At 34.6% G+C, this 23,977-nt stretch overlaps 1 protein-coding gene across 2 annotated transcripts in view; it reads left to right on the forward strand.

Annotated features, from left to right (window-relative positions):
* IL1RAP (interleukin 1 receptor accessory protein) overlaps positions 1-23,977 on the forward strand; it is a 125,894-nt gene that overhangs the window by 83,221 nt on the left and 18,696 nt on the right. For both annotated transcript variants that reach the window (XM_060100129.1, XM_060100130.1), the window contains exons 5-8: positions 11,091-11,256; positions 13,616-13,687; positions 15,672-15,798; positions 17,976-18,124. In XM_060100129.1, coding sequence (XP_059956112.1) covers positions 11,091-11,256; positions 13,616-13,687; positions 15,672-15,798; positions 17,976-18,124 — 514 coding nt within the window. The remainder of the gene's footprint in view (positions 1-11,090; positions 11,257-13,615; positions 13,688-15,671; positions 15,799-17,975; positions 18,125-23,977) is intronic.

Raw genomic sequence — 23,977 nt, forward strand, 5'->3', positions numbered from 1 at the left:
GAGAAATATTGCCCACTTCTACTTACTGCTGAGTGAAGTCAGAAGCTGCTAATTCATCTGGTGAATTTCATCTCTTTGGTTAATAAGTACTGTATTTTATTATTTGTATGTGTTTTCATGTTTGCCTTCCTTTGTGGGCACAGTCGATCTGTGGTCTATTACACATCTGAGAGCTTTGGAAAGTATTTAATCAAAATATGAAAGTGTTGGAAGATGACACTTGGGGCAGCAGCATGGTTTTCTAATCTCTTCAAATATCCACCTGAGCCAAAGCCAAAAACTCCTGAAAAACATTTAAAACAAACTCAGTGACAAGTTATCCATAAGAATCACTTTCAGTAAAATAAGTGAGATAAATCACCAGTACAACCCATATAGAATCAGAGTCTATAGAGAAGGAAGCTGATGGAAATAATATGGCATCTGGCAGGCTCAAGAACAGGAGAAACCCAAAAAAGCCAGTGGGTGAAGCAATTTGAGAATAGCAGCCGAAATTTTGCTCTCTAATAGAGAGTGAGTCCAAGCAGCCTATAGCAAGACATTTTGAAGGAATTGGAATAGTTCTAGTGCCTCGGAACTCTGAAAAACAACCACCCACACTGAGGAAAAACTGCTAGGAGTGGAATCAAAATAAACAGGATCAGAGTAATGTAGACGAAGGAAGGAGAACCTGCTGAGAATGGAGGAGCAGAACAGAGTCAGGAAATATCAAGACTGTAGTTTTGAAGAAGGATCTCTGTGAAATTGGAAAATCCTGCCAAATCCTAAAGCTCAGAAAAACTAGTTTTACATAATAATGAGCAACAAAAAAATCAAGGTAAAATTCCATTCAAAGCTGTAAGAAAAAAGGAGAATAAGAAGCAGAATAACATTTCTATAGAAGAAAATAAAAGCATTCCAGAACGACCTATTGCAACCTACTGTTTCAAAAATTGGCACAAAGACATTAAGAAGTGATGCAAAATGAGAAAGAATAACAAATAAAAATTAGAAAATTCCAAAAATTATACAGCTCAGTAAAAACTTAGAAGAAAATTAATTATTTCAGAAATAAATCTAAACTAAGAGGAGCAAACAGAAAATAAACACAACAAATAATACCTTAAGATTAAAAGAAAGTGGAATGGAGAAAAATTTTTGATCAAAAATAAATGATGAATAAAAATAAAAAGGTTAGAATGGATATACCAATATCATATAAAGTAGACTCTAAGATGATTAATATTATCAGAGATAGAAATGACTTTTCAGAATAATAAAAGGGTCAACTCATCAGGAAGGCATGAAAATAATAAAAAGTATATATGCTTAATAACAGTGCTTCAAAATACATGAAGGAAAAGTTGACAAAATTAAAAGAAGAAATAGACAATTCTACAATCCTAGTTGAAAATTTTAGTATCTGTCTCTGTTTAAGCCATTAATGAAGTGACTTAGGGAGCCAACTTTAAGAGTTTTCCATTGGCCAAGGATGGAAGAATTTAAACTTTAGTAAGGATATTAATTGCAATAGGTTGAATCTCATGAATTAAATTTAAATCCATAAGTTCATAATGCTATTTCAAAATATGGCCACATTTGGATGAGAATAGGAAATAAAAACTTTACTTTGAAAACCGGTAAGTAAAGGTGAAAAAAGCCAAGATTTTATTCTGCCTTTTCTATAAGAAATGTATTGATATATTGAGTAATGACATAGTGCAGGGAAGTGTACTTTTATAGAAGTATATAATCACTTTGCAAACCCCAATGAATTACTAAATCTAAGCATTATGCATCGACTGTTAATATCATAAGGAGAGAAACAGCCACTTTTCTTCTGATGAAAGAACACAATATTACCTATAATTGTGCCAAATGGATTCAATCTGAGTCTGATAAAACCTTTGGATCCTGCTGCCATTTTTGCAGGAAATATAGAGAACAGAGGAATGTATTGATCTGCACCATGAGTTTGCAATCAGCAAAATCTAAATTGTGAGACACACTACAGGCCAAATGTCTTGTGTTAGTCAACAGATAAATTGCAAAAAAAGAAAGGCATAGAGTAGGAATGTATAGATTAAAAGAAACATAAAACATTTAAAACACTAGAGTGGATGAGAATATAGTATCTAAGGACATATATGAGTGATAAAATCATACATGGAAACAAGGAAGTGACTTCACTATGAAGGTATAGATAGATGCTACTTTGGGGGATAGTAAAGAAGGTGTGATTGACATGGGACATGTGAAAGGCTTTCAAGGGTGACTGGTAATGTTCTATTCCTGGACCTGAGTGGTGGTTTTAAAAGTATTTGCTTTATACTAATTCATTAACTCACACATATGTTTTGAGTGTTTTTCATATATGCTTCATTCTATAGTAAAATGATTAAGAGGAAGGGAGATGATAGGAAAGGAAGGGGAGGTAGAGGAGACTGATTTAAGATATATAACAACCAATTGCAATATATGGACATTAAGTGGATCATGTTTTATTGAAACAAACTATAAAACATGTTATGAGAAAGTCAGGGAAATATGAACACAGACAGAATATTGATGATATCTAAGTTATTATTACTTTTTAAATTATGATAATGGTAATGTAGTTATGTTTTCAGGAGGGGTCTTGTCATTTAGAAGTACACACAGAAATATTTACAAATTAAATTGTATAAAGTCTGTGATTTGCTTTGAAATAATATTGGGTTGCAGTGAGTGGGTATAGGTGAAATAAGACATAGCCTGAATTGGTACTTTTGACTCTAGATATGGGTACAGGGATCATTGTTTATTCTATGATTGTACTTTTCCATAGTAAAAAGGATTAAAAGAATTATATTAACAATTTGACATCAATAAGTGTAATATGTCTTCTGGTTAAAAAAATATGTTCATCTATTTATCTGTAACAAGGTCTCTTGTTTCTAATGAGGTCCTATCCACTTTTTCCATATTTTGAATGCTTTATGGTCTGAAAAAATAATTTTACTTTTATACATATTCTATTATTTTTCTCCTCTTTTTCCTCATGTATTCCCTCTGCCTGGAACATCCTCTTTTTCTTCTTTAGGACAAATCAAATTCTACACCTTTGTAAAATGTTCCCTGTACTCTCCAGCTGCAATAAATTTTCCCTCATATACCCTCAATTAGCTATTTATTTGTAACTGTTTCAATGTCACTTTTTACTTCCTTTATTGTTTTATAACCATTTACTCATGCATATATTCAACACATACTTGTTGAAGATCAACTGTATTCAATGCAATATATCTGGGGTCTGGGGAGTACACGGTAATGAATGTGATATATGCCCTCCCCAACATAGTCCCAAAGGATCTCAGTTTAATTCAAACAAATTTATAAATAAGAATTCCTGTTCTTATCAAAAAGAATTCTAAGTTCTACAAGAGTGTCAAAGAGAATGTATTATTGGTTTTAAGAAGAGGGACAGATTTACGTACAGGTATTCTATGAGATTGACTATATCTTGAGGGTAAAGTTATGCCATATCCATCTCTGTATCTCCAATGATTCCCAGACTACTGGTTTTCCTGATTGGGCTGATGTCAGTGCTATTAACCAAGGTATGAAATAGCAGAGGAGGAACAGGTTTGGGGATCAAATAATGAATTTAGATAATGTCATATTGAGTTAGATTTATCTGTGTGACATCTAGGTGGCAGTGACCAATAGGTAGTGGCTACATGTGTATCAGTCTGGAGCTTATAAAAAAAAATCAAAGCTGGAGACAGAGAATTGGATACATCTATGTGATAGTTGAAGCCCTTAAGAAGACAAAATAAAGTGAGAAGAGAAAAGGGCTAAGATAAAAATCTGGAGAGAATGTTTATGGGGTGAATGAAAGCACAAAGCCTGGAAAGAAGACCAAGAAAAAAAAGTCATGGTGGTAAAATCATCACCATGGCAGATAACCAACAATGTGCAGTTGACTAAAGAGGGTAACCAGTAACCAGCCATCCTTTCTATTCTCTGATTATGAAAAGGTTGCTATGGATGTGTGTTATACTGCTTTTTATTTCTTTACGTTTTGGTAATTGACACCTTTACTCCTAAGAGTGCTTCCATGTTGGGAACAAAATAAGGGTTCTTGGTAGCTGCATTTTCCTATCACTGTGTAGCAATGCTGCTATTGTTTTTTGCTTTCCACCTTCTACAGTCACTCCCTGCATCCACCAAGGTATTTGACCCTCCTACAGTAGTCCTCTTTCAGTTGTTATCAGCTGAATTCCCTATCTTGACATTGTAGAAATGGTCTCTTTTAGTAATACAAATAACTCTGTGGAGTTAAAAGACACATTAATCAGTTCCAGCAAATTTGCTTCCCTGTTAGCGGAAGGATGAAAACTGATGAATTGAAAGAAGGAAAAGGAAACTAACATTTCTTGCATCTTACTAGTACAATATATTGTGCTACATACTTTAAATGTTATCACATGTAACACTCATCACAATCCTTCAAGGTAGATATCATCCTTGTATAGATTAGGAAACAGATGTTTGGAGACATAAACAATAAAAGTTAACATTTATTGAGCACAGTAATTCTTCTAAATGCTTTAATAATGTCACTCATTATCGATATCTCAACGTGAGGTGGACTCTCTTGTTTTCTCCGTTTTTTAGTCAAGGAAACTGAGGTGTAGAGTGGTTGAGTGATTTGTCCAAGATTCAGCACTATGCAATCTGTATCAAGAGCCCAGACTTTTACATTATCTTATATAATTTGCTCAAAATAATCCAGCTAATAATAGGAGAATCTGGAATTTCAGGCCAGTTCTGTGTGGTTCCAAGACATATGCTCTCCAGAAATGGCACAGGGAGGGTGGTCTAGTCTTTACTTCTGGGGGGTAGGGCACTTTGAAGGGCAGAGCAATCTTTGAACACAGATTGGGTTGTAGGCTGGACTGTGGAACATAAGGAAACCTGTGAAAAGAGAGCCCTGGAAAATCATAAGGCGCTCAGAAAAGCTGAGATTGGAGGGAACAGAAAATCTAAAATTTGTATTTTAGAATCTTAGGTTAATGGGGCAGGATTGAACTTTCTTCCTCTGCATGTCTTCTCTTCTCTCATCCTGTCTTCTGCACGGCATGGTTTTCTTCATTCAGGGCCCAGAATTCACAGTTCTCTAGTTCAACAATCCTGTGAGTCAAATTGATGTTCAGTAAATGTTTGTTGAGTAAGCCAGGATTTGTAACCAGCCTAGAAAGCAAAACATGGTTTGTAAGTGATTTACTGAATTTCAAATAGCCAGCTTCTAAAAGAACTTCTGGAACACAACATGTATATAAATTGGAGGCTGCCTGTTTATTCACATGGTCTTCCAAATATATAGTAGTAATGACACAGGTAAGCATGATCTTGTTGGGTTTTTTTTACTATTATTATGAAATGTATTCAAAGAACTGAGCTTTAAAATATGGCAAGCCATCTTAACATTCATATTACTGGATTATTTCTCTTTCTCATTGTTATAATTAGGTATTTGAATTATTTTTCCTAAAGACACTTATAAAAACAAAGTCAGTTTTCCCCTTCTTACTAAGGATCAGAAGGACCACTTTATTGGGTGCTTTGGATGTTACATTTATAGCAGCTGCTGAAATGCTCTCAATTGCTATTTAGCAGAGTAGATATCATTCTGGATATCAGTTTTCAAAAAGCTGGTTGTCCTTGTCCTCAGTGTGATCATTAAAATTGGTATTTTACATCCACCTTTAATTTTCAGTGTGAAATTAAGCAGAATTGTACAGGTATTGTTTATAAATCTCTCAGAAAATAGGAAAATCTTTGCTTTCTCTGAAAAAGTGCCATCAGGAAAGCACATTTCTAAAACAGTGCCAGGCTTGGCCTTCTTGTTGTCATAGCACATATGGTTGGGAAGTTAGTCCAAGGTCTATCTAATAGACTTTATTTTTAAAGTGCTTGTTTCAATTTGATCTGACAGCTTAGTTTGGTTCTTTATCTCCTCCCTTTTCCTAAAGTCCCTATATAGTGATTTTTAACCTTTGGTATGAAGGAAGTGCGTATCATATTTTCTTTCCAAACTATACATATTTATAAATTTATTTATTTATTTATTTTATTTAGTTTTGGCTGTGTTGGGTCTTCATTTCTGTGCAACGGCTTTCTCTAGTTCTGGCAAGCGGGGGCCACTCTTCATCACGGTGCGCAGGCCTCTCACTGTCGCGGCCTCTCTTGTTGCGGAGCACAGGCTCCAGACGCGCAGGCTCAGTAGTTGTGGCTCACGGGCCCAGTCGCTCTGCGGTATGTGGGACCTTCCCAGACCAGGGCTTGAACCCGTGTCCCCTGCATTGGCAGGCAGACTCTCAACCACTGTGCCACCAGGGAAGCCCTATACATATTTAATTTAATATACATATTTAATTCCATATTTTCTTTCCAAACTATACATATTTAATTATGTATATATACATATATACACATAGCATTCTACATATAATTTCAGGGCTTCTGGGGACCTAAGATTCATCTTTTAAACTTAAACTCAGTTCAGACATCTGTGAAGCCTTGAGGTTCAGTTAGGCTGAGTGAATCACCCACTCTACATTTTGACAGCACTTAATTTATATCTCATTTTTGTTACTATAATGATTGCATAGCATCTTTGTTACTATAATGATTGCATTTCTCTCTTCTGTACTAAGTAATGACTTCTCTCCTTTGCTTTCCCTTGACTATCAAGTGCATATCACAAAACTGAGCCAATATACTTTGTATTTAGGAATTGATTAAATAATTGAATGAATTAGACTGGAGTAGAAAATTCCATGGAAATAAGGGCCATTTCTGTTTTTACTGGCTACTTACTGTATGCCCAGCTCCTAACACTGTGCCTGACACATAGGGGAGATTTCATAAGTATCTATCGCATAGACACAGTTCTGCTGTGTCTATGCATGACATAGTTCTGCTCATTGAAAGTGACTGATGTATAAAACTCTTATGAGTCTTTGTGAACAAGTGTGGTGTATTTTATAACAACTTAATCTTGGAAGCAAAAATGTCAATAGATATTTCTAACTGTTTTAACCTCATAACTCAGTTTAACTCTTTGTATCCTTACTTCCACTTTCCCCACCCATCCTACAACTCACCCATCCCATGTCTTATAAGTCTATATACTCACTCTCTTATTATCATTTGCATACCACATGAGCTTGCAGCTCCATGTCTATGTATTTGCTTCTCTGGTTCAGTTCATATTTTTGATCATGCAACACCAATGTATTGAGCATTTACCATGTGTCCAGTATTGGGCAAGTAGCTGGCTATGCAGATACAGTACTCATCCACCTGCCCGACCACTTTACCCCATAGAAGTAAATTTTCTGGAGAAAGAGATAAGTGAAAAGAGATCATTATGATAAAGTTAGTTAAGTACTAACATGGAGGGCAAAATGCTATAAGAGTGAAGGGAAGTTGTTTACACTTTTTCCTGTCTCTGGAGCGTCTTTCTCCATGTCTGCCCTCCTCCTGCATAACTGTTAATAATCTACACATCCTTTAAGATCCAGTTCAGGTCTTCTTTCTCTCCATGATGAGTTTCTAAATGTTTTCTGTTTGGTCTTCTTCCTCCACTTCCCCACCCCAGTATGCCTTTCACAGCATTTGTTGCAATCCTCCACTAGACTGCTTATTTACAGGTTAAGAACTGTGTCTTTTCCATCCTTGTGCCTTAACACAGTTCTTTAAAAGTTGTAGGTTTACTGAATGGACATATTTATTCTTATTTAGTCATGCCATCCCCTCACCCACACCCCGTACCTCACCACATGATTTATTTCCTCTCAAGGATCTCAAAATCATTTCTTATGCTGTTCTTTACCTATATACTGCGGTAAGTTGCCATGGCTACCATTATGTGGTTGAAAAGTTGCTCTCCTATTTAACTTCTCTCTTTTAAATTCAGAATGAGGAACTGATGGCTCAACTAAATGAATGACTTGTCTTCTGGTCAGACAAGTGTTTGCTTCATAGTGGAATCCACTTACTGTTAACCCATTTCTTATATTTGGAAACATGTTTTTATTATTCTTTGGGTATTGAGAGCTTTGTTCATATCTTTTTTTCCCCCCCTGGATTCCAAATAAATGATTTTGAAATCATCAAAAAGTTTGCAGGATTTATTTTCAGGAATAGTTTATTATGTTTAAAAATGCCCTTTGTTTCTTAGGCCCATGAAGGGCCTAGAGAAGCAGCTGCTTATAAGACGTAGAGAGAGCTTATCAGATACTACAGACTAAAGTTAATGGGTATTTATAGTTCAACAATGCCCTGAAGCTACCCTTACCACATACATAAACACTTATAATGTAAAATATTTTCTTCATTTCCTTTTCTAACATAAGTCTAATAGCTTTTAATTATTTTTCTTTTTCCTCTTTTGTTTATTTCTTCTTTTTTTAGTTAATTTAATTTTTCATGGTCAGATTTTTCTGAATAGTAGATTAGACCCCAAAGTTTTCCATTACTTTTTATGGAATATTCCTCAATTTGAAATAATTTTCTAGACAAATCAGCTCCAAGAAAAACCTGTCCTCAGCCTACATTTTTATCCTACCTTATGGAAAGAAGAGAAAATCCCAGAGAACCTGACTTACAACACTGACACATAGGTCCAATGATAGTCTTAGGCACATCCAGCCCAAATTTCAAGTTCATCCTCAAGAGTCTGGAATAAGGTGAAGAGAAAGGGGGAGCTGGCAAGAGATCAACACACACCTGTTTTATAACACTTTCCTTGCTATTTAGATGTGTCAGATTCCATTTTTCTGTTAATGATAAGTCCATGAGGGTGGATTCTTTGTTCTATTCAGTGCTGTACTCTCAGAACCTCAAAAAGTGCCTGGCATGTGGTTTATTGATTAATACTCAAGGGTGAATGAATGAATGAATGAATGAGAAGACTTTGAGTCAGAAGCATTTCTTTATATTTGTAGCACATACTATGACTCCTAAAATGATGTGTTTGAAATAGTTTTTACATAAATGATATTTGGTGAGTAAAAAAAAAAATTTTTTTAACATTTTATTAAGAAGTACTGTTGGCAAGTTTAGTATTAATAGCTAACTTCTCATACTGAAAAGTATGCTTTTCCAGTTTACCACTAATTGTAAGAATCAGCCTCATATAAGAGTCACACCACACTATTAACACTGAGGCTGGCCCCAGATAGGTCAGGACCACAGTGTAGTGTGAGACAGTGTCAGGTGGGATTAAGAGAAAGGTCTACAAAACACGTAGATCTAGGTTTAAATTCCAGCTCTGACACTGCTTGGCTCTATGATAATGGCAATCGCTTAACCTTTATAGTCCTTTGTATTTTCATCTATAAAATGGGCAGAAGAGCATTCCAAATTTGCTAAGTTTGGAATAAGGATTGGATGTGATAATGGAGTATACCTAAGCACAGGTCTCAGGATAATTTTTTCAGCCTCAAGTAATGGATGAAAGTTGATGTTCATTCTTGGTTAAGAAGCTAGTAAAAGACCTTTACTCAGCTGTGTAAAAAACTGAGTTTTAGCTCTGCACTGTGTTACCTAGAATATCTCTTTATCCATCTCATTTTTTTCCACCTGAAAACTAGGGCATATTTAGTCTGATCTGTCTACTTCACAAGGACTTAAGAACAGCTAAGCTAACACATGAAAGAGGCAAATAGCTTTGAACTGTTTAAATGAAAGATGCCAGAAAAATCAAATAGAGTTCTATAGATAGTCTAAACTCAATTTAAACCAAATCTGACATAAATTTATTATAAGAGTACAGGGCTTTATGGCCTTATACTTTGTAATAACCTTAGAGTATTAAAATATTGTGCTGATGTGACAATTTTCTAGTGTCACTCCTTATCAAAACAGGATAAATTGTATTCAGAAAAATAACTGAGTATATGTCATTGTCCTCTTCATGATCATCTCCATGAATCAAAAGTTTAGCACTATTTCTAAACGATGTTATTTCCTGTGACAAAGAATTACAAAATGTGCCACTTAGTGTAACTGTCATATTTCAAAACACATGCTCCAGGAATTGAAGTAAGAAAACCTCGAGGATAGAAGAATTAAAGTTAAATATGTGAACACGGGAAATTGAAAGTACAACCTGGTAATAGACTCCCAGATTATTAAAGATCAAGAGGACCCAATTATTTTTGTCATAGATGAAGTATTTATTTTTAAAAGACAAACAAGTTTTTCTAAAAGTAAATGTTCAATGCATATTTTTGTCAAATATGATGTATTGATTTTTTTCTTGAAAAGAAAAAAAGTAAAATGATATAGTCAATTAGTGGGGCTGCGAGATCCAAAACAGGATTCTAGTTATGTTGAATGAGATATTTTAAACTCAAAATTAAAAAAAAAAAAACATAGTTATATGAAAATATGAGTTGGAGCACAAATAAACTCTTAACTCTTGGTAAGACTCATAAAATATATTTTATTTTTAAATTCTGGAGTCTGTACTATTCAACTAAAAAAAAAATGGGATAAGTAGAAGAAAAACAAAGAAGTTTGGAAATAACTGATACGGTGATTCACAGAATGATCAAGAATGCCAAAACCAGACATCTAAAACAGTGCCTAGTTTGTCAGCATGACTGTATTTCTGAATTAACATAATCAGTGAAAAAATATAGAAAAATGAAAAAAAATTGTTCTTTAAGTAGCAGGGTATACATTTACTTAATTTGCCTTAATCATTTTTTGAAACTTCAACCTTGCTTTACTATTAACTTGGAATTCCCAGAATTTGAATACTAGATCTTGAGACAGGAAGCTTGTGCTTTTCAATTCATATTTCAGTTAAGAATGTTAATTTTCCTCTTGCAGAAATGATAATAAAAATTACTGCATTCATTCTTTGCAGAAACATCATCAAATACATGAGCAAAATAGTTTTGTGAAAAGTATAGTTTTGTTTTGTAAAAAGTATAGCCAGCATAGATATTTCTACGTTCTGTGCAAAGTTAGATGCGTATGCATATATTTGTTTGTATACTTTCTATGCATGTATCTAAATAGTAAACATCTTTTCCTTTACTTCTTCTTAGGGCTGTTATAAAATACACAACTTTAACAATGTAATACCCGAAGGCATGAACTTGAGTTTTATCATAGCCATGGTTTCAAATAATGGAGATTACACATGTGTTGTTACGTATCCAGAAAATGGACGTACCTTCCATCTCACAAGGACTCAGACTGTAAAGGTGGTAGGTAAGCATGATTTGTATTAAGTGTGCACAACAAAATGCAATAATTTTGTTTAGGCTCTTAAGAGTTTATTACAAACAAGTGTGTAAATTCTGAGAGAAAAGAGGGTTATCTTTTATCTTCACTGCACTATTCCCAAGGCCTCAGCAATTCCACATAGATAGTAGGCATTTAACAGCTATTGTTCTACTTAATGAATATGTGGATGAATGAAGTAAAGGCAGCTTGGAGAGTGAAAAGAGTGCCAGACATATCTGTGTTCAAATTATACCATTGCCATTTATTAGCACTATGACTTGCCTGTACTCTAGGACTACAACAACCTAACATTTAGTATAGTTCAGAATATTAGAAATAATATACATATTATGCTGATGCAGTTCCAGGCAAGCAGTAGAAACTCAATGAATATTAGTTAATACTGTTGTCAAAAAAAGCATTTTACTTGAATTAAGTAAAATATGTCTTTTATGTACTGGAACTTCTATAGCGATTGCTGAAGCTATTTGCTGGAAGTGCTCAACCATTGCTTTCTTTGGGGGTGAGAAACTAGAGAAGTGGAAAGGACAGTGTCTAGGCAGAGTCAACAGACTCCCATCAGACCTAGAAATCAAGAGAACCAGTGTCAGGATAGGTGGCATTTAGCAGAGAGCCCTAAATACTACTGCACCCACTGTGCAGGGCTTCCTCGTGGCGCAGTGGTTGAGAGCCCACCTGCCAATACAGGGGACGTGGGTTTGAGTCCTGGTCCGGGAAGATCCCACATGCTGCAGAACAGCTGGGCCCATGCGCCACAGCTGCTGAGCCTGCACTCTGGAGCCCACAAGCCACAACTACTGAGTCCGCGTGCCTAAAGCCCATGCTCTGCAACAAGAGAAGCAACTGCAATGAGAAGCCTGCACACCACAACGAAAAGTAGCCCCCACTCACTGCAACTAGAGAAAGCCCGCGAGCAGCAATGAGGACCCAGTGCAGCCAAAAGTAAATAAATAAAAATAAATAAATTTATAAAAAAGAAAAAAAAAAGAGCATATCAGAGTGAGAGTTTTTCATACCCCATCTTTTAATATATGGAAACATTGAGTCCCAACAACGGAAACTAACCTGCTTAGAGAAGCTCCCTGAGTTAGTGGAAGAAGTAATTCTAAATCCCAGGCTTCTGACTCTGTGTTTAGGGCTTTTTCTACTAGTCTGACACCAAGTTCAGCACAATTTTTTTAAAGGGCTTTAACATAGTGCAAATAAAATTCACATCAAACAACTTTGTAATCACTTCTCTTTCTCTGCTTACCTTTGGAATAATGCTGAATTGGGGACGGATTCAGAAGAAATATCAGACTAAATTTAGAACCTAACATGAATGGACATTGAAAGTCACATGAATAATCTAACCATATATTCCTCTTGGTAATTGTTTCCAATGTATATATACTTCAATGTATTCATTTTTGGAGAGTTGGGAATAGGCATACATGTTCACTTTGACTTATAGAAATAGAAGTTGACAAACACATATGTGAGGAGTGTGTTTCTTATCCAACTCCCAAGTTTGTTTTTTAAAACTGAAGTATTGAGTACTTATTATATACCAGTAGGATGCTTTAATATGCATTACTTAACTTAATCCACATAATGAACCTGTGAGGTAAATTTAATTACTCTCATCTTAGAGTTGACTAAATTAGATTTTCAAAGTTTAAGTAAAAAAAAAAAATTGTATGGTTTGTATATGGTCAATTCAAGGTTAGAACCCTGGTCATTAAATCTTTGAAACTTCTCCACTTAAATACTACACTATTAAACCCTTTCAGGGCATCTTTCTTTCAGTTTAGGAATATATAATGTTATAAAAAGCAGCAATCCTATGAATGAACATTCAACTGATAACTAGATAACAGGTAGACTTATGTACTGACCTCACAATTGTGATTTTGAATTTTCCATTTGCTTGTTCATTAATTAATACTTACTTATTTAACCATTTCCCAAACACTCTGGCATGTTGAAGAGAAATATATAGAAAAGAAACAATTGAGAAAGACTTGAAATCAATTAATTATTAAGTAGTATGAGAAATAAGTTTATCTTTTATAGGCTTTGGGAAGCAAAAACACTGGATAAACATTCTATCCAAAACATGAAGGATCCTCAGTATATATGTTTTTCCTTTGTTTGCCTCTTTTAAATGAAAGAAGTGTTGTAATTGACTATCCATTGACTGTGGGCCCTCTCAAGAATTGGCAAACTATGCCAGGAAGTTGGACAATGCTTTACTGAAGAGCAGAATTTTGAAATGGGTTATGTGGAATAAAGGCTACATGATTTGACATCATATCCCTTTGTCCCTTCCTCTCTATCACAGGCTCTCCAACTGATGCATTGCCTCCCCAGTTCTATTCACCCACTGATCTTGTGGTCTACGAGAAAGAACCGGGTAATTATAGCTGTGCCTCGGAATATCAGTTAGATTCTCTTAATTACAAGGAATAAAATGTCACTTAAGTTAACACAAGAGAGTAGAGGGGACATGTTTCTTTCTTGTAAAGAAACACATGAATTGAAACTGAAGTGCTCTCAGAAACCTAGTCAGCTTTGGGTATTAGCTGCTTCATTGATCTCGTGGGCAGCTCAGGGATTCTCTGCTTCTCTCACAGCAGATGCTCCCTTCTCCCTCTGTGAGCAGTTTTCTTCTGATTAGCGATTTCTGTTTGATACAAACTTTAGCCTGTGCAGGGCTTTGGTTTACCGAGACTTCAACATGAGCACCAGATGTCCTTTAAACTTCTACCCCACTACAAAGGAGCAGGGGTTAGACCTGGAGTCAGAACTGTGAATTCAACAGGTAACAACTAATAGGACTAGTACACCTTGATTCAGAACACCATCGAATGCGTACGCTGGCATCCTGGGTTTCCTTTTAGTTTTCATAATTTTTCATTCTAGACAAAAATCATTTGGAACTGACCAAATAAGGCATAATTTGTTATTCTTCTGACTCAAAGCCTCTCACAGTTAACTTGAAAAACCATAGAAAATTTTAACATTCTCTATATTGCATCCTTACCAATAAATTCACTTCAAACCCAATGAAAAGGATAAAAGAAAATTTGTTTAAAATGTACTAAAGATAATAGAAGCCATGTTCAACATAGGTGGAGAACAACGACATACCCCCCCCAAATTAAGAAAAGGTTTCAAATAGTGATCTGCCTTATGAAAAAATAATACCAAGGGGAGTCTGCCAACCCCAAATGGACCAGATTTCCTAGAATCAGTAGTGGTTTTATGTATTAATATGAACATTCTTCCTGCTATCAGGGTAAACCCTTATTAATCTTCTAAATATCTTTCCTCTATTTATCATATTATGGTTATAAAAACATGCCTGAATCCATATTCACTTTATAACTGGAGAGGAAGGCATAAAAACCATGCATTGGAAAAGAGGATAGAGTATGACCACTCAGTGAGACAAACCTGAGTTCAAATTGGGATGACAATATAATTTATCATCTCAACCCTGACACCTTTTGAGAGTGAAAGCAGTCGATATTAATAAATAACTAGGAAAGCAAGCATAAAACAGAACTGTTCTGGGCAAACTGAAATGGAAAATCAATCTAGGTCAAATCCTGGTCTGCCACTTATTAACAATTTGACCTTGGAATGACATGTAACATCTTTAAGCTTTAGTTTTTATATCTATAAAACATGAATTTAAAAAAGTATTTCATAATATTTTGTTAAAATTAAATAAACTTATTAATAAGTAGCCAAATATAATAAATATTTAGCACAGTGAATTATTCAAAGTTCTCAGTGAGTGTGCTGCTGTTGTTGTTATGATTATTATTACCAGTTTTGCCTAGAGATCCCCCTATCCTCATGTTCCATCTCAGAAGGATAGCATAGCATTTCTATTTAAAAGTTGTCTTTAAACTCATTGACTTCATCCTGATAGCTTGGACATTTCCAGATGCAGCCTGCCTGGCCAATCCTCTCAGTGATGGCATTGCCCCATCTTTTCTGGGCCAAGGTCCAAAGATCTGGAGAACCTTACCTCAATCACTCATTGTTTGTGAGGGCAATAACAAAGGAGAAGAGTAGTCCATGGAGGTTTAGGGCTAAAAAAAGGAATGTTGTCAGAGCCTTTTTGAATAAATACTGTCATTTTAGAACATATATAGGTTGTATTAAAAGATGGACAGTCTAATAGTTTTATATAAAACTGCTGTCCTTTTCTTGGTTTGTTTCTTATGCAGTGAAGGAAAAAGTTTACCTTATGGTAGCCCACTTGAAAATTAGTCAGAAGTAGGGTTGAAGGCACACATAAATTTTATGGCTTCTGACTAATCACAGAATAGAACCAATATAACCATGTGAAGGTTACAAACTGATGAGTTAACTTGTTTTTTTAGGAGAGGAGCTACTCATCCCCTGTAAAGTCTTTTTTACTTTCCTGAAGGACTCTCGCAATGAGGTTTGGTGGACCATTGATGGAAAAAAGCCAGAGGACACCACTATTGACGTAGCTGTTAATGAAAGGTATCATTGACACAGACAAGGGGGTGACTAACCCTTGTCCCTCAACCTAATGCCTTCCAGTGTATGCTGATCAATGAGAATTAAAATTCTAATTTTTGCCTATCATTAACAAAAATCAGCAAGCTTTTCAAGTCTTTAGTGGCTACACCCCAAAGCAGGATTATTGGACTTGCAATCCAAGCCCCAGATGCCACCTGATGATTACATCTTGATGATACCCACTTGAAGGTAGATGGAATGCATATCCTATATGAATGAAAAGGCCAGGATATAGGGTTACGAATAGATGAAAGCCTGCCAGTGTGGCCCTATTCTCTTTCTCAAGTTTGGAGTCTGGGCCTATGTTTTTGTGCCTCAGATAACTGTGTTAGTTTCTTGTCTTATAGTCGGCATATATTTCCCGTCTTCCTCCTCTTTCTTAATTTTCATAGCATACAAGTCACATTTTTAATTAATAATAATTTTTAATATTGACTCAATACATTAATGTTCTTTAAATTTTATTTTTTAAATGGATGGGGTAGTAATATAGCTCATTCTTAAAGTAACAAGCTGGGTCATTTTATTCATAAATAAACATGACTTTTTTTGAAGTGGCTTGAGTTGGCAAGGAGAACTGCAACAATTAATAAAAATGAGCAGCTGACTAATTACATGACAAAGTAGTTCTGAAAACTTACGCCTTATCTATCATCTGTGTGTGGATATATCTTAGGCTACTTGAACTTCTACAATTTAAAAGATATTTATTCCCTACTAGTAAACTTAGACTTTATGCAGAAATTATGAAATTTCATCAGGTACTATGCAAGATACTTAGTCCCTAACTGAGTAGATTTTATAGGAGTAACAATGATAGAACAGAAATGCCAGTATAATGTGATAAATGCAGTGAATGGGAAGTATGGAATGTTAAAGAAAGATTTAGTTGGGGATTCCAGTCAGCTTTAGGGGATTCAGTAATGCTTCTCAGATGATACAGAGACTAAATAAAGATTTGAAGGATGAGTAGAAATAAACTAGATAAAGAAATAAAAAGTATGTTCCTGGTAAAAAGAACATCATGTGCGAAGGTGTGGAGGTTTCGAGAAGCAGAACATATTTAAAGATACAGGAGTTTCCTGAAATTGGAACAGTTTTTGCTGAAGGAATTGCTGAAAGATGTGGCTGGAGGCACAGAAGGAGAGTTATTATTTCAGGAATTCTGAACATTGTGCTTTTTTCCAATCCTCATAATAATAATGAATGAATAGTAATGAAAGTCATGTTGTTCTTCCTTGCTGCTCTTGAAACACAAGTCACTGTTCATTGTTCAGCAGTGCAGTTAAGCTTAGGTTAAATCCATCACAGTCCTTAACCAAATTCTCATGACCTACAGTAAACTGCATCAGAAGAACCCAGATGTCAGTCAACTGTAGGAGAGAGAATTTTTTTTCTCCTTTTGAGCAAAGTAGTTCAAAGGTATCTTAAATCTTGATCTTAGACCCAAAGCACTTGATCTCTAACTTGCTGAGAATTGGATATATTTATTTTCACAAAGTTTACTTGCTCTGAGAAGTTTCTTCTTTTTAGGATATAACCATGAGGTTTGACCAAAATGTTCCATCTGTGTTCAAAATCCAAGTTTTGGGAATCTCTGAAATGCATCAACTATCACTGTGGGATAATAATAATAATAGCCTAATTAAACATTGTTCTAATACTTGTGCATTAACATACTCAATCCTCAGAATTCTTGAGTAAGTTAATACATGCAGTGCAATATGTAGACATTGCCACTTTCCTCCTTTTCAAAGGAGGAACTAAGATGTGGAAAGATTAGTTTCCGTGCCCAAAGTATATAAGCAATAAGTGGCAAAGCCTGGATCAAACTCCAAAGGGGTCGGGCCTCAGAAACTTCTCTCTAAAATGATGCTGCATCCTACCTCAGATGTTTGAGGATAGGAGACATTTCCCTTTGAAGACAGATCTGTAGTATGATGCTAACTCTGGGAGTTGATCTACATATCGGGATTGTGTGTAATATAGATGGTGAAGAATGGTATTGGAATCTAGAAGCTAGTCTCCTTTTGTAACTCCTTTTGGATCACAGGCAACTCAGATTATCGACATCCTCACCTAGGAGCTCTGGCCCCTGAGTCTCGCTAATGGTTTGATTTTCTTTCCCCTACTTCTAGTGTAACTCTGAGTTTAACAGAAGATGAGACAAGGACTCAGCTTCTGAGCATCAAGAAAGTTACTGCTGAGGATCTCAAGCGCAACTATGTCTGTCATGCCAGAAATGCCAAAGGGGAGGTTGACAAACAAGCCAAGGTGAAACAGAAAGGTAATGGATGCACTCAGCAGATGAATCTGTGAACTCCAAATACAACACTGAGGTGAATAAGAAAAAAGGAGAAACTGAGAACGAGAGAGCTCCAGCACTTAGCATATCTGACACATAGTAATGAATTAAAGTTGAATGAAAAAATTTTGAAAGTTTCCATTTATATAAAGATACTCAAAATATTATAATATTTCTTCTAGTTTTAGTATCTTAATGCCCAAATGTGACTTAAAAATTCCATATGATTATGATAATGAAGCATAGTTTTATATCTATACAGTAATGAAAAATAAAGGAAATATTTAAAGCTACCAAAGATTTAATAAAACTGGTAGAGTCACTTGTTGGTGAATTGTAAAGACCCTTTTAGAAATCATTGACGGCAGAGTTTAGGCGTTACAAAAAATGGTCGTACCATATGACTTAATACTTTTGGAATTTTTCCTGAACAACTAACTTAACAGAAAGAGAATTATGTCCCCATCTACATTCTTAGAAGCATTATCTATATAATGAAACATTATAAATAGCAGCCATCTAATTGTATGCAAGTAGTTAAGATATAAAATATTCTCAAAAAATATAATTTTAAAATGATAATTTTAAACACTATGTGCCAATATTCAAGCAGGTTTATAATATACCACTAGCCACAATTGCTGAAATGAAAATTAATTAAACTATGACTTAAAATGCTGTAAAATGATTTCTATGTCGATATTACTATATTTTCCTACAATAAATAAAAATGATAAAGCTTTCTTGTGTGAGCTGTTGCTCCTGAAGCATATTGTGTCTAAGATCCTCTATGGGTCTCTCACCTAACAAAGAACCCCAGACAATTAATTCTTTCATGAATGTTTTTCAGTGATCTGGATAATAATGATGATGATTCATCACACATGAAGTTAAGCCATTCAGGATTATTCTGGATCCCAGTGTCAGAGCCTATAATGTTTATATAAAAAGTAAAAAATGTTAATTTATAACTGTTGCATTTTTCAATGGGAGTTAAACCTTTTTTTTTTTTTTTGCCATACACGGGCCTCTCACTGTTGTGGCCTCTCCCGTTGCGGAGCACAGGCTCCGGACGTGCAGGCTCAGCAGCCATGGCTCACGGGCCCAGCCACTCTGCGGCATGTGGGATCTTCCTGGACCGGGGCACGAACCCGCATCCCCTGCATCGGCAAGTGGACTCTCAACCACTGTGCCACCAGGGAAGCCCTTAAACCTTTTTTAAAGCTGATGAGGAAACAGACTTCACTTTAACATTTTATTACAATATAGAAAGTAAAGAGCAAAGGACTGAAGTGTATATGCCTCTTAACAAGACTGAGTGGATTTGTTCTGAATAGTTAATTGCTTCTGCTCCTCAGAAGCTAGTGTAAAGAGAAAAGACTGAACCCCTTGACGTAAGGCAGTGTTTCCCAAAGTTAGTTCCTAAGAACACTACTAAGACTCTTTATAGTACTGCAATTCATTATTTTTACTCCAGGCACAGATAGCCTATGTTGGAATACTGGTTTCTATGTAATCTAATTCTGTGATCTTGGAAAAGTCACTTAACCTCTCTGAGCTTCAATTTCTTTCTATAAAAGTCACAACCTCTCTGAGCTTCAATTTCTTTCTATAAAAGTCACTTAACCTCTCTGAGCTTCAATTTCTTTCTATTTAAAGTAGGCAAAATAATACCACTCCCTCATAAGGTTGTTTTAAAGTACTCAGCACAGTTACTGGCATATATATGTATATACATATTAAATGCTCAATGAACGTTAGCTCATTATTATTACTTCCACACGATTTTCACAGGTATTATTTGACAAATTCTTTTATACTCAAGTATCATTAAAGTCTAGGGTAAGCAAAATCAATCAAGTTAGTTTAGTTCAGGGCCCCTTAGGTTCTTTAATATATTAATATTTGATGTGAATATCTGCAAGGGGTTGGAATATAGTAGGTAGGATTTTTTCAAATATATTTGATTCCAGATTCTTTAAGTATGGAGCATTCTGTGAGATTCATCTTCTGAAGCATGTGTTTTGGGAAACATTATGGAGGAAAACATAATAACATTGTCAGATGGATAGAATCAAAACAATCAATTAAAATAATGTTTAATCTAGGAGTGATATGGAAGTCTGTCCACCAGAGCTGCTTGAGTAGCTCTCCTTTCACAGAAGGCTGTGTTCTCAGTCGTTTAATATGAATGGCATCAGGAATATGGAGTGACAAATGCAGCTACTGGACCAGATGATCTGTGCTGAAATTGCATTAATATTACATATAACCCAGTTGGATCTGTGTACATCCAGTGGTATCAGAGGTGTTGTTTACTTGGATTCTATTCTGGGCCAGCTAATGCTGAAATTCATAGGTGATAGCTATGTTCACATTCATACACTATATGTAGGGGTCTTTCTCTGAATTCTGAATTCATTGACCAAGCATTCTATGTACATCACCAAGATGACAGGAAGAGGCTAGAGCCTAGAATGAGAAGAATTAACTGGGATAGGTCTTTTGACAGCTGCACAATTTCATCTAGTCAGTTAAAGCAAAGTATTAAAGGAAAGGCAGCTAAAGTCAAAATGATAAACATAAGTTTTATAATAGCCGAGTTGTAGGGACTCAGGCACGGTGTAGACTGAACTTTATGAGAACCTGCCAAACCTGTTGCCAAAGAGGTTGTACCATTTTACATTTCCATTAGCGGTGTATATAAATTCCAGGTGCTCTACTTCCTCGCCTACTTTTGGAGTTGTCAAACTTCTAAATTTTGGCCATACTAGTAGATAGGTACAGGTATCACATTGTTTTCAATTTGCATTTCTCAGATACTAATGATATATGTATTACATTACCATGAGCACTTTTTCATGGATTTATTTACCATTATATAATAGTTCTTCTTTTTGTGAGGTGTCCATTTGTTAGGGTTATTTGTTAGTGATTATATCTATATCTATATACCTTTTCTCAGATATATGACTTGTAAATATTTTTATGCAGTTTTTGAATTTTTTCTTTTGAGAGCAGAATTTTTTAAAATTTTATGAGGTCCATTTAATAAATTTTTTCTATTATATTTAGTACTTTCTAAATCCCATATTAACAATGTTTGATTTATAAAGACTTTTCTTCTATACTTAGGCATATGATCAATTTCTTTTTTTTTTCCATACAGAAACCAGTTGTTCTAGCCTCATATTGAAAGATCCCTCCTTTTTGTATTGAATTGTTTTGACAACTTGGCCAAAAATAAATAAATAAATAAATAAATGGCTCTATGAGTGTGGGTCTATTCCTGCATTCCCTATTGTGTTATATTTAATCTGTTTATGTATCTTTAGTCCATTACTACTTTGTCTTGATTAACAACTTTAAAGTAAGTCATGAAATCATATACTTTATGTCCTTCCCTCCATTTTTTTCTTTTCCAAGATTGATTTGACTATTTTAGGGACCAAATATTTTTTCATATGGATTTTAATATCAGCTTGTCAATTTCTACATAAAGCCTCCTGCAGTTTGATTGGGATTGCATTAGCTTATAAATTGATTTGGGGAGAACTGAAATTTTACCAATATTGAGTTTTTTAATCCATTAACGTGGTGTAGCTCTCAATTTATTTAGGACTAATTGAATTTTCTCAGCAATGCTTTTTTTTTTTTTTTAGTTTCGAGTGTACAGGTCTTTTACACATATAGTTAAATTTATCACTATTTTGTTATTGATGCTATTACAATGATATTTAAAATTTTTCATTTTCAAATTTCTCATTGATAAAAAATAAACATGAAATTAATTTTTATGGCCCTTTGACTTTTCTAAGTTCACCAAAAAATAGAGTTTCTGTTTGTTTTGTTTTTTCAGCGTCTTAGCATTTTCTACACACTTGATCATGTCACCCACAAATAAATAGACTTTTACTCCTTCTCTACACTTCATACTTTTGACGTCTTTTTCCTGACTATTTCACTCTTTCGGACCTCCAGTAGCCTAATCAGCAGAAATTGAGAACAGCCATCTTTGCATTGTTCCCTATCTTAGAAGGCAAATATTCAGTTTTCATGATACGTATGATGTCATTTGTAGGTTTTTGTAGATAACCTTTATGTACATGAGGGATTAATCTCCTGTTTTTGGTTTGCTGAGAGTTTTGTTTCATTTTGTATTGTTTTTATAATGAATGTCTATTGAAATTTGTCAAATTTTTTTCTTATCCATTGAGAAGTTCATATAATCTTTCTCTTTAACTTGGTTAATGTTAAACTTTACATTGATTGATTTCAAAATGTTGATCCAACCTTTCATTTCTGAGATAAACCCCAACATCATCATGATTTATTATCCGTTTTTAAATATACGTGCTTTATTTGCTAATATTTTTAGAAGATTTTTGTTTATGTTAGGGATTTTGCTCATATATTTGTTCATGAGGGATATTGGACTGTGATTTTCTTTTCTTGTAATGCCATTGACTAGTAAAAATGTCATGTTGGCCTCATGATATGAGTCGGTTGATGACCCCTCCTTTGCTATTATCTGAAAACTTACGTGTAAAATTGATATTACTTCTTACTCAAATATTTGAAGGGAATACCCATGAAACTATCTGGGCTTGGTGTTTTCTTTATGGGAAAGCTGTTAATTATGAATTCAGTTTCTTTAGTAATTATCTGGATATTGTTTCTTCATGTGACAATTTGGGGAATTTGTCTTTCAGAGAAATTTTTCTGTTTCATCTAAGTTGTCACATTTTTGGCATAATTTTTTTACGTTATTTTTTATCTTTTCAATGCCTGCAGGATTTGTAGTGATTCTCCCTCTGTCATTCCTGATATTAGCAATTTATGTTTTCACTCAATTTGCTCATGACTCAAGAAAGATGTTTTCCAATTTTACTGATTTTTTCAATGAACAAAGGTGTTTTCTTTTATTTTTCTCTATTTTGTATTTTATTCATTTTACTCTGATTTTTTTCTTTTTGCTTACTTTGCATTTAATATGCCCTTCTTTTCTCTCAACTGAAAATGAAAGCATGTCATTGACTTTAAATAATCTTTTTTTACAATATAAACATTCAGAGCTATAAATTTCCCTTATAAGACCACTTTAGCTGAAACAAACAAATGATGAAATCTTGAAGTTTCCTTATCATTCAGTTCAAAATATTTTAATTATCCTTTTACTTATGTTTCCCCCATGGTTTATTTAGAAATGTGTTACTTAATTTACACATTTGGGAATTTTCCAGATAATATTTTTTATTACATTATGTATTAAAATGTATTTGAATTTTAGAACTGACTTTATTTTCTCTCAATCTTGATAATTTTTGATATTTCCTATTGTCATTTAAGTCTAGGTAATTTTTTTTAAAATCAGCAATGGATATTAAAAGGCAGGGAAAGGGTACCTCTGACTTAGAACTACCTGGGAAGACTGTATAGTGAAGTGGAAGGAACATGGGATTTGGTGCTAGACAGACCTCAGTTCAAGTTCTGACTCTGATGCAGACTGTGTATATGAACTGGTTCAAGGCTTCCATTTTTCCTTCTTTTGATCCCAGCTCTCAGTGTGTCTGTGAGACTGGAGGGAGCAAGTAACAAGTACTTAGCACAGGTTGGCACATTTGATTCTAATTTCTAATTTAATTCCTTCATGGCCAAAAAAATATATTCTGCATCATTTCACTTCTTTTAAGTTTATAGGTGCTTCTTTTATTTTTTTAATTCCCAGCAGATTGTCTATTTTGGTGAATGTTTCACATGCACTTAAAAAGGATGTATATTCTGCAGCTTTGGTGTTCTATAAATGTCAACTAAGTCAATTGGTGTCAGTGATGT

The sequence above is a fragment of the Mesoplodon densirostris genome, chromosome 5 (genome assembly GCF_025265405.1).
Source record: "Mesoplodon densirostris isolate mMesDen1 chromosome 5, mMesDen1 primary haplotype, whole genome shotgun sequence".
Classification (NCBI taxonomy): Eukaryota; Metazoa; Chordata; class Mammalia; order Artiodactyla; family Ziphiidae; genus Mesoplodon; species Mesoplodon densirostris.